Raw genomic sequence first — 11,809 nt, 5'->3', positions numbered from 1 at the left:
GTCTAGAGAAGAAAGAGACTCTCCTGGCCTGCGAACTGCCCATAGAGTTCAGGAAGCACATGCCAAATGTAGCATATATGGGTACCTTCTGGTAAATGACCATGATGTACATCTCCTCCCACAACCACTTGGACACATCAAAGGTAGCACTCGAACCCACTTTGGTCTTCATAGCCATCAACAAATCAACCAGTATAGATCTCATGCTAATTCCCAACCTTGGGCAGAAGCACATTGCCGAACACACGGTGCATGATGTCATGTACCTTCTCAACATCATTGGGCTCACCAATGACTCCACATTCTCGGATGTACAAGGGAGCAAGTTTCTCCTTGTTCATGGATGTAGCACGGTCGTGAGGATGAATGCCACCATCCCTAAAGAGACGGGTATCTTCATATCCGGGAAGGGCAATGACAGCCGTGGATGAACTCCATCATAGCCAAACATACCAAATTTTAGTAGTCCAACATCATGTTTAGTTAGTAGTGATGGAGTAGCCGGATGTTGTGTGTGCATCTATGTAGTTGCATGAGTTTGTATGAATTTAAAATATGATAATTAAAGTGTCCGGATGTGAATTACATTATTTAAAGGGTGCCCGGTCGGTGTCCACAAACACGTCCGGACGCGTTCGCGGACATTTGAAGGGCTGAATTTGTTAAGTCCGACTATAAATGCTCTTAGTAGCGTACAGGATGTCCGCTACTATGGAGCTTTTTTTGCCCGTTAGTGGAAACTGTTTTTGTAGTAGTGAATTGATGGCCCACTCGCATGGTTCTCCAGAAAAACAATGTTGAAAACTATGATTTGAGCTCATCTAACTAACCCATTCTCTGACATGGATTGTCATGCTCGACCAGTGCCGTTTTCACGCTAACTACTCCTTCCGTGTCTAAATATAAGTTTTTCTAAAAATTTCACTATAAGCTACATATAAAGCAAAATAAATGAATCTACACTCTTAAATATGTGTATGTACATCTGTATGTAGTTTATGTTGAAATCTTTAAAAAAAACTTGTATTTAAAAAGGGAGGGAGTATGTTACAATCACCACGGCTCTTTAGCCGTGCTGGGCTATCATGCTGGACATGGGAGTCCTATCCATTCTATATGTAGTTACTAAAATGGCCCCAGATGGAATTCAACGTATCTCGATCGTCAAGACAGTGTCCCCATTTTCCACGGTCTCGCTAGCTATCAGCGTCACGACCCTCGTGTGCGCACCTTCCAACGCCTCTCGTGTCCACGTCATCTGAAGAACCGCATCTGTTTGCCACTGACTTGATGATGAGTAGATTTTTTTTTTTGGCGACTGATGATGAGTAAAAATTGAACAGGGATTAGGATAAGTTACAATGTAAGGGCGTTTCTAAGCAATCCCCTAAAACTTAACCGAGTATCTGCCGGAGTAAAGTTAGTGAAGTATATTTTTACTACGCTAACAGTGGCCGCACCTAGCGGACCCCCTATAGTTAGTGGAGTAAAAAACCAAACTTTATAGTTTTTTTGTCCTAGCTGCATCGACATCAAACACTACACAATATACATCTTAAAAACATTAAAACTAAAACATGCATAGCATAATTGCCATAACATAAAGTTTCATCATCTAGTTTTTCAAATGAAAACATGCGAAGTTCACGCAAAAGACATCACTTCGAACACAAGGTTTTTGCCAAAATCACCACAAATATAGCAATGCATATGTTGTGGATCGAGCCAACCCCCCTCAGCCACCTCCACTCAAACGATGTCGTCGGCGAAGAAATCAACTCCACCGTCCTCTCAGCCACCACCATCAACACCGGCATCCTCTCGGCCACCACCACCACCATCACCACCACCACCAACAGCAGCACCCCCTCGGCCACCACCACCAACATTCGGAAGAGAGGCTTCCAAGATCTCTCCATGAGTAATCTCCCTATACTTTCTTGCTGTTTCATCCATTGTGTTTGGATTCATGAACATGATAGCACGTTCCTCGGCCTTCTTTAGACTAATGTCCTCCTTGTGGTTGTAGTTTTGGGTGTGCCACCGTTGGCCCTTGGTGCTTGCTTCGGTCACCTCCACAATCCCCAACTCCTCGGCCTCCTCCTCCTCGGGCATATCCTCCTCGACCTCCATGTCTTGGGTGTCCGAATGTTCCCAAAACAAGTCGTAGTTGAGCTCATCAAGGCCAACGGAGGCCGAGAACTCCAACGACGCGAGGAATTCAGCCGTGTTCATCTCTACCGATCACCAACAATCACTACCGATCCAGTGGCCGCCTCCGCAAGCGCTGACGCCGCCGCCGTCGGCTTTCGAGCCTGTTTGCCTCCGGTAAGCGCGGCCGGAGGGCGGCGTGCCATTGTCGGCGAGGCGGTGGCCACACCGGAGACCATCGGAGCGGTTGGAGGAGGAGCTTTGACACGGTGGGTCTTCTTGATTCCCATTTTTTTTCGGTGGAGGCGGTGACGCGTTGGTCAATTCATGTAGCGAAAAGCCGGCGCCAGTGCCCGGCGGGGTGAGAGAAGGGGCCTACCTATCCATTCCGGCCGAGCCAGCAGGCGGCGGCGCGGGGGGGGGGGGGGGGGGGTAGGGGGGTGGCAGCGGCATGAGGCAGTGCGGCGAGAGGGAGAGGCGCCACTTTTACTCGGCCGTGGCGGGATGAAGTAAAAATAGAGAAATTTTAAGGAAAATAGAGAGTTGGGGTAAAAAATGCACTCCCTTATTGCGGATAAGGGATCAGTTTGGTGCGTCGTAAGGGAGTAAAATCGAATTTTTACTCCATTGTGGCATTATAAGAGATGGGTTAGAGATGCCCTAAGACATGGTAGTCACATTGATGTCGGTCTTGCAGACTGCCACTCATGCATCGAATCATGAAACTTTGAGATGGTTTATAGTTATCTTTTATGTTGTTCACAGTGACCCTTTTGAATCATGGTAATGATAAACTTGTATGGTACAATAGTATAGAGAAGTCACACGGTCCTACTATGTTTAACACTTGGTGGATGTTTCTTTCTTGGTTGGAGTCATCCCCTTGAGTATTATTATAATGGTGAGTGTATGTACGTATGTATGAGCGCTTGTGTTTGTACTTTAAAAAAAAGTTTAGACAAAGGGACAATATCATTCCATTTTATTTATTATTTTTCATAAACTTGACACGATACACATACTTTTTCATCCATGAATATTATAAACACGTCACGTCACCAAGACGCACAAATTTAGCAATAGAGACCGAAATTAAGAGTCTCAAATGGAATCTATCATTTTGGCAGCGGGAAGAGGAGGGATGCTCTGCTCATTCCTGAAGAAATCATGGGGATCCACCATGGTCTTCACAGCTGCCAACCTCTTGAAATTTCCCTTGAAATACTTGTCTCCCCAGCTGACTCTAGCCTTCTCGTAGCTCGTCACGTCACCGTCCAACTCATTCGTGCCCAGGTCAAGGTCCCTGTAGTTGACGTACACAGCCCTTGGGTTGCTGGACACGTAAGGCTCCATCTCCTTGTACAGCCCCCTGACCCAGCTGATTCGCTTCTCCGCCGCCGCCGTCCCGTTCTCGTACCAGAAGGAGTAGTACTGGAGCTGGTAGAGGTTCCCCTGCCGGTGCGGGAACGGCGTCTCCGACGGTGGGATGCTGCTCATCACGCCGCCGTAAGGGTCCAGCATGAGCAGCGCCGCCTCGGGCTTCTCCAGCCACGCCGTCCATATGATCTCCCACACGTCCCTTGGGATGGGCTCTTGCACGTGGTCCGACTTGGCCTTGAGATAGTAGCTCGGATTGCTGCTCCTGTTGAGGAGCTGCTCCGGCGGTACGGACGTCGTGGAGAAGCCGAAGAAGACCGTGGACTGCACCCAGCTCACCTCCTCGCAGTCTTGCTCCGTCATTCCAAGCTCGGGGAAGTGGTCTTGCATGAGCCGGTAGAGGCCGCCGCACCGGCCGAGAAACAGCGCCTGGAAATTAGCCTGCTGGTTCAGCACGAGCACGCGGAGGTACAGCTCTTGCGGTGAAGCCGGCGCCATCTCTTGCCATTTGGTGATCAGTTCGATGGCGGACTGATTCCTTGACCGGACGATGCTGAACACCGTGACGGTCTCCGGCACGGGGACCAGCCGCACCTTCCACGACAGCACGACGCCGAAGCTCTCGCCGCCTCCGCCACGGAGAGCCCAGAAGTGGTCCTCCCCCATGCTGCTCCTGTTCATCAGCCTTCCGTCGGCGTCCACGACGACCGCGTCGAGGACGTTGTCGGCGGAGAGGCCGTACTTGCGTGCCAGCGAGCCGAACCCGCCGCCGCTGAGGTGGCCACCGACGCCCATGGTGGGGCAGGAGCCCGCCGGGAACCCGAGCGAGCGGCTGGCGGCGCCGACGGCGTAGTAGAGCTCGCCGACGGTGGCGCCAGACTCGGCCCACGCCTCAGCTCGCGCCGGGTCGACGTGGATCGCCCGGAGAGCGGCGAGGTCCAGCACCGCGAAGGGCTCGTTGTGGTTGTGGAGGTGGACGGAGGCGTAGGAGAGGCCCTCGTAGTCGTGGCCGCCGCTGCGCACGCGGACGCGGACGCCGTGGCGGCGGCCGCAGCGCACGGTGGTCTGCGCGTGGGCGTGCTCGGTGGCCGCGATGATCCCTAGAGGCTTGGAGGTGTCTGGCAGGATGTAGCGGAGGTTACGGGCGGTGGACAGCAGGAGGGCAGAGTAGGACGACGGGGTTGCCGGGGTCTGGATGAGGCCAGACGGGATGTCCGCCGAGAGGCACCCAAGGAATTCATCGATTGCAGTGGCAGTGGAAGCTAGAGAGGGAGTGTTTTGACCCCAGAGGATGCAGCAGAGGGTTAGGACAAGGTGTAAAATTGTCGTCCTCGGTGTCCTTGGCATGATTGATGGATGCACGAGTGGTGGCAACTATGGCTGTGAGCGTTATATAGAAGGCGGCAACTATATATATAGTTGAAGCATCATCTGTATGAATTTTTCTTCTCAAAAAAATATGTATGAATTTTGATTTTGCCAACCACATGTCCCATGGGGTAGTTGAAGCATCATCTGTCATATATAGTTGACGGAGTGGTTCCACAACTGGCCAATAAGTTCCGTACAAGAAAAAGCAAAATGGTGGAGGAAATTAGAGACCAACTTTAGTACCAAGAGTTCAATACGGTATATGTTTTGTGTCTAATCTCACCTATACCAATCAACTTCACCCCCATTGCAGTCAAGCTTCATGGACGAGACTTGCCTGCTCCCCGCGCGTGCGCCCATCCGTGCTCCCGCGTACGTGGCTTGATTTGATTAGAACAAAATAAGGCCCGGCCCCACCCCCTTAAAATCAGAGGGGAGATGATTAGATTAGAAAGGAAAAAGAAAAAAAGACAGCCGTAGGATGAAGTGGGAGCACGGATGGGAGAATGGGGAGGGAGCAGGCAAGCCGGATCCAAGCTCCATATCCTTCGGTGAACCATTTTTGGAAACAGAACCATTGTGCTGGGCTGTTTTGGTTTCCTCGTTTGGCAGAGTTCCTGCAAAAGATGCTGCCCCTATTTTAGTTATTGAGTAACTTTTGTTCGCAACATATTCCAAATTACAGGGACATATTTTTTTTTTGTTGCAAAAGAAAAATAGAGAGAGATCTTTTTGTTAACTCAATTCCTCGACATTCTTCAAAATGTTTATTTGCCTTTTTTTTATGAACAATTGGGCCGTCTAGTAGCATGGGCGTGTTTTGACCCCAGAGGATGCAGAGGGTTAGGACAATGTGTAAAATTGTCGTCCTCGGTGTCCTTGCCATGATTGATTGATGCACAAGTGTGGCAACTATTGATTGATGCACAAGTTCCGTACAAGAAAAAAAACGGTGGAGGAAATCAACTTGGCAAAGTTATTAGAAGAACAGTACCAAGAAATCAATATAATGTTTTGTGTCTAATCTCACCTATTCTAATCCACTTCATCCCCATTGCAGTCGAGCTCCATATCCCCGGTGCTATTGCGTATTGCCTACGCCTGCCTTCGGTGAACCATTTTTGGAAAACAGAACCATTGTGCTGGGCTGTTTTGGTTTCCTCGTTTGGTAGAGTTCCTGCAAAAGATGCTGCCCCTATTTACCGAGTAACTTTTGTTCGCAACATATTCCAAATTGCAGGGACATCTCTCACTCTTTTTTTTTTGCAAAACAGAGAATTACTCAACATTCTTCAAAATGTTTATTTGCCATTTTTATGAACAATTGGGCCGTCTAGTAGCACGGGCAAAGTGGGCGACAGAACAGGGCCCCCAAATTTGTAGGGGCCCCAATTTCTAATTACCTTGGTTAATTTAGTAAGTGTATGATGTGGAAATTACGTGTTGTATTCCTCAGGTGCAAACACACATATATATGATGTACAGGAGTGGCCCACGACCTCAACTATACAAGGCAACTAGGAGGTGGGCCCAGTACACAGATATGCACAACACATATACTCAACACCCCCCGCAGTCGAAGCGGCACCGCGGCTGACGCAAAGACTGGACCGGAACTCCTCAAATGATGCCGTAGGCAAGCCCTTGGTCATGATATCTGCAAATTGCTGGGAAGTAGGGACGTGTAAAACACGAATATGGCCAAGGGCAACCTGTTCCCGAACAAAATGAATATCCAACTCAATATGCTTGGTCCGTCGATGATGCACCGGGTTAGCGGAGAGGTAGACCGCCGATACGTTGTCGCAGTAGACCACTGTGGCACGGTCAATAGGGCAAGAAAGCTCCTGAAGCGGCTGGCGAAGCCATAAACACTCGGCGACGGCGTTGGCCGCCGCACGATACTCAGCCTCAGCACTGGAACGAGAGACCGTAGGCTACCGCTTGGACGAGCACGAGATAAGTGAGGGTCCAAGGTAGACACAATAGCCTGAGGTGGAGCGACGAGTGTCAGGGCAGCCCGCCCAGTCTGCATCGGAGTAGGCGGTGAGGGCGGTGTCGGCGGAGGCGTGAAGCGTGACGCCAAGATCCATAGTGCCACAGACATAGCGGAGAATCCGCTTGACAGCGGCCCAGTGAATGTCCCGAGGAGCATGCATATGAAGACACACCTGCTGCACGGCATACTGAATCTCTGGTCGAGTTAGAGTGAGGTACTGGAGAGCACCAACGATGTACCGGTAGAAAGCAGCATCCGAAGTAGGAGAACCATCCGTGGCAGAAAGCGTGGCCTTCGTATCAACAGGCGTAGCGGCAGGCTTGCAGTTAAGCATGCCAGCGCTCCAGGAGCTCATGAGCGTACTTCCGCTGATGAAGAAAGAAGTCACCCGGACGGCACACCACCTCAACACCGAGGAAGTAGTGCAAATTAAGGACCCAAGTCCTTGATGGAGAACTTAGCACGAAGACGAGCCGTGAGCTGACTGAGAAGACCAGCCATACATGCCGCCAGAATGATGTCATCGACATAGAGCAGCAAGTAGGCCGTGTCAGAGCCCTGATGATAGACGAAGAGCGATGCGTCCGAGCGGGTGGAGCGGAACCCAAGCGGGTGGAGAAACGCCGTGATGCGCTGGTACCAAGCGCACGGAGCCTGCTTGAGTCCGTACAAGGACCGCGAAAGCAGGCACACGTGGTCGGGAAGCGCCGGGTCAACAAACCCGGTGGGCTGCTGGCAGAAGACCTGCTCCTCGTGATGACCATGAAGAAAGGCGTTGGAGACGTCCATCTGGTGTACCGGCCAAGCACGGAAGACTGCAAGATGGAGAACCGTGCGTATCGTGCCGGGCTTGACAACCGGAGCGAAGGTGTCGGTGAAGTCAATGCCAGCACGCTGCCGGAAGCCACGAACGACTCAGCGCGCTTTATAGCGATCAAGGGTACCATCGGGACAAAGCTTGTGTTTGAAGACCCACTTAGATGTGTTGGCCTCACGATTAAGTCCTTAAAATCTACCGTGACAAAACTATGACAGTTGGCAGCCGCCATGAAGCCTGCGTACAGTGGTTTCAAGTTCTTGAAAGGATCTTTCTCAAGGATCAAGGGCTACATGGTCGGCTGATGACAAAGAGTGGACGCGACGAGGCTCTACGTCTCATTTTATTAATTCTACAACAACTAGCGCATGCAAATACACAGGAAGGTTGACTAGTTAGAATAGTAAGAAGAGTTCAATAGTTCATCCGCTTTAAAACATGGTGCTTCTTCAATTTCTGTGCTTCAACTTCGACCATAAATTTAACCAACAAGATCGACTGTAGTGGGAGCAAAAGTTATACCAGTGAATTCGTATTCAAAAGAAGTTTTCAATTATATAATTTTTTCTTACGCCGCAGTTGGTCTCGTTGGTTAAATTTATGATCAAAGTTGGACCTTGGTAAGCGTGGGCACACTATATTTTGCAATGAATAGAGTATATGTTTTGTGTCTAATCTAACCTATGCTAATCCACTTCACCTCATTGCAGTAAAGCTCCGTATCCTCTGTGCTGTTGCCTATACCAACCTTCGGTGAAACATTTTTGCAAACAGAACTATTGGACTGGGCTGTTTTGGTTTCCTCCTTTGGTACAGGTCATGCAGAAGATGCTGCCCCTATTTTAGTTATCGAGTAACTTTTGATCGCAAAATATTCCAAATTAGAGGGACGTCTTTTTTTTGGCAAAACAGAGAGACATCCTTTTGTTAACTCAATTACTTGGCATTCTTCAAAATGTTTCTTCGCCATTTTATTATGAACAATTGAGACGCTTGGCGTACATCTTATGTCTATGCCTTTTGGTTAAAGTCCTGTCTATGCGTAGGTGTACCTGAATTTTTACATCAAAGGAAAAATAGTCTGGGTGTCAATGTGCATAGTTGAAAAATGAGTACCAATTTGTAATTGAGAGGTACGAACTAGGGGGCACTTAGAGCAACTCCAACTGAGCGACCCATTTTATTAGTTTGAGTCATCCGGAAAGAAAACTTGGCCCAACGAGGCGACCCAAACGGACGCCCGTGTCCGCCTGCCGTCCGTTTATTATCCACCCCAACCCAAACTGGGCGCAAATATGAGCGACAAATGGGTACGCAACGGACAAAAGCGGACGCTCCCCTCATCCGCTCCTGCCCTCTTGTGCCCGGTCTGGTCCCATCTATCAGCGACCCCGCATTTCTTCCATAACCGCCGCGTCGCACTTCCTCCACAAACGCCGCGACGAGGCCACCGACGCAGGTCACCGTGGTGCTCACTGGCAGGGCCACCGACGCTGGCCGCCGCCTCCCGTTCTAATCTTGGCGAAAGTAGCGGGGAGATCTTCGGCGGCTTGGAGACCTCAGGGAGGAATTGCAGGCGCGCAGGGGGAACGCGGCTGCTACGGCGGGCGAAAATGCAGGTGCGCGGGAGGAACGCGGCCTCTGCCGCGTCAGCGGCGGCGAGCAGTGGGCCGTGGTGAAGGAGGAACGTTGCGGGCAACGTGGGAGGAAGGCGGCAGCTGCGGCGGGCGGGTGGCCGGTGGTGCGTGTCATGGTGGCCAAGGAACGCGGCGGGTGGTGCAAGCCGTGGCGATAGAGGAACACGGCAACGCAAGAGGAACGCGGCGGCTGCGGTGCACGCCGTGGCGGCACGGGAGGAAAGCTGCATCTCATCCACACCGGCAGCCTCACTTGTCCGCTTTTTGGTCTTGTGTGTTGGGTTCATCCACGGGTCATGCGTGTTCGCCTCATGTCCGCTAGACGGACGAGCGACCTTAACGGACGAAGAACGAGACAAAATTCGTGTCCGTTTGGATCATTGCGTTGGAGTTGCTATTATGCAATTGTCCCTTTCCTACTTTGTAGTGTACTCTACTCTCTCTCTCTCTTTATATATATATATATATATATATATATATATATATATTAAAATTTAGAAAATGTCAAATTTCATGGATGGCGTACTTTATAAAAAAAATTGATTCCGCTAGATCACGTGTACCATCGCAAAACCTTTTTCCCGAAGGAACTGCCGTGTTCTTGCCCAATACGTTCACCTGCTAACTTCTCCATCCAGTCTCTATGCAATGCGTGCGTGGAAGGCCTTAGTACGTGGGGCCTAATAAAACCGATGTGCATACAGTTTGGCATATGTTTCTTTCTTACCTATCTTGTGCAATATGTCACATGCAGTCGTGTGGTTGTTTGCTTGTGTTCGGTCCACTGCTTACGGTTGTGCCACTAGAAACCTCATCCCGAGAATTCAACGTTTGATGATACGTAACTTCTAACACGAGATATCATCACCATTTTTTAATTTTTTTTGTGGGGGAGATATCATCATCATCTGCCGCTACAAGTATATACACGCACAGAGCGACAACATGAACGTATCAAACTATCAACATCCAGTCGCTATACATTGGGTATGTGGAAGGCCTAGTACATGGAGCCGTAGGGCATCTTCAACGGCAACCCAAAAAAATCCTCCCGCATCTGTCCGAGAATAGTGGACCAGTCTGCGGACATGGATGCGGGAGGTCGACATGCAACGCTAGCCGCATACCTTTCAAACTCCTTTTCAACAAACCGCATGAAATTCATGCTAACACAACCGGATGTCGTACAAATATGATGGATTTCATACAAACTGGACGAGAACGGTTGCATTTTGGACATATTTTCAACTAAAAAATTTAAAACTATGTGCATGTACGGTCGTGCGGAGCTTCACTCCCACGACACTGATACACTACACTAGTCTACGGTCGGTCGTGGCTTGTCTTCCCCATGTCCGGCAACTCGCTCACCGGATTGCCGGGAGCCCCGGAGGTATATGCTTCAGCGCAAATGGTGCCTCGCTTCCCACCGCTCATCGGAGTGGAACCCCCGGCTGATGCTTCCCACGTAAGGTCCTAGTTGAGTAATTAGAGCTAGCCCTAGCCACCTCTAATACTCATAATTGGAAGCCCGGTGTGGTTCTCCGGCGACGATTAGTTCCGGACGGCGAAGCGCTGTCGGATCGTGAAGACCGTACGCTTGTATCCAAGTAGAGAGGCCGTGCTTTCGGTCTTCTGTTCAAGGGATCATTCGAGGGCGGTTCGCAGGATCATCGACGACGTTTGAGGGACTACAATACGATCTACACTGACTCGTCAACTTTCACTGCACCCCGGAATCAGTAACGATCGTTGATCCAAACCCGATATGCATCTTCATATTGTTCCTGGGTGTTCGTAGGGCGATTTTGTTTTGTTTTCTACTATGTTTCCCAACAGCTGCAATCTTTCCTGCTTGATTGATGACCTAATAGTTTCCATTTGTACGATTGGCAGGCTTGTGCGAGGTACCATGGATCTGGCAAGGCTCGTCAAGTATCCTATCCAGCGTAGTTGGGCCATCTCTACTCCCTTTAAAGGGCTTCTCTTCTGGACACTTTGTAGATTACTGAATCCGGCATTTATCGTCGCTTCATTGGCATCACTCCCATTTCCCTTATGGCAACACTTATTGTTTTTGTTGCGTCGAGGTTTCCTGTTCTCATCACGTACTTCCGAGGTGCCGGGGTCACCACTATGGCTAGTACTGCGGGCCAAACAGCCATCCTCTCATGCGCAGAATCTAGTCACAAGGGAGGTGAGGGCCTGCATGGTCCTCATTTTGTCTTGTCCGAGATGTCGTGCTAGCCATTCATCACGAATGATGTACCGGAAAGCAGCGATCGCTTATGCATCATGATAGTCAACGTTTTGGTTTTTCTTGATCAAAACCCGACTCCAAATTTCCTAGCAGACTCGCCAGGCTGTTGGGATGATGTAGCCGAGGTCATCGGCATCCGGGGGGGGGGGGGGGGGGGGGGGCGAACATAAGTGCCCTGGAAGTTAGCACGGAATGCA

At 50.1% G+C, this 11,809-nt stretch overlaps 1 protein-coding gene across 1 annotated transcript; it reads right to left on the bottom strand.

Annotated features, from left to right (window-relative positions):
* Positions 1-3,117: 3,117 nt before the first annotated feature.
* On the bottom strand, positions 3,118-4,924 carry LOC109762112 (berberine bridge enzyme-like Cyn d 4). The gene has a single exon (XM_020320932.4). It carries the CDS (start codon positions 4,873-4,875, stop codon positions 3,253-3,255), a length of 1,623 nt encoding a protein of 540 aa, XP_020176521.1. The 5' UTR covers positions 4,876-4,924; the 3' UTR covers positions 3,118-3,252.
* Positions 4,925-11,809: the final 6,885 nt, after the last annotated feature.

The sequence above is a fragment of the Aegilops tauschii genome, chromosome 1, assembly GCF_002575655.3.
Source record: "Aegilops tauschii subsp. strangulata cultivar AL8/78 chromosome 1, Aet v6.0, whole genome shotgun sequence".
NCBI classification, from domain to species: Eukaryota; Viridiplantae; Streptophyta; class Magnoliopsida; order Poales; family Poaceae; genus Aegilops; species Aegilops tauschii.
The sequence above is the reverse complement of the archived record's forward strand: the minus strand, read 5'-3'. Positions and strand labels throughout refer to the sequence as shown.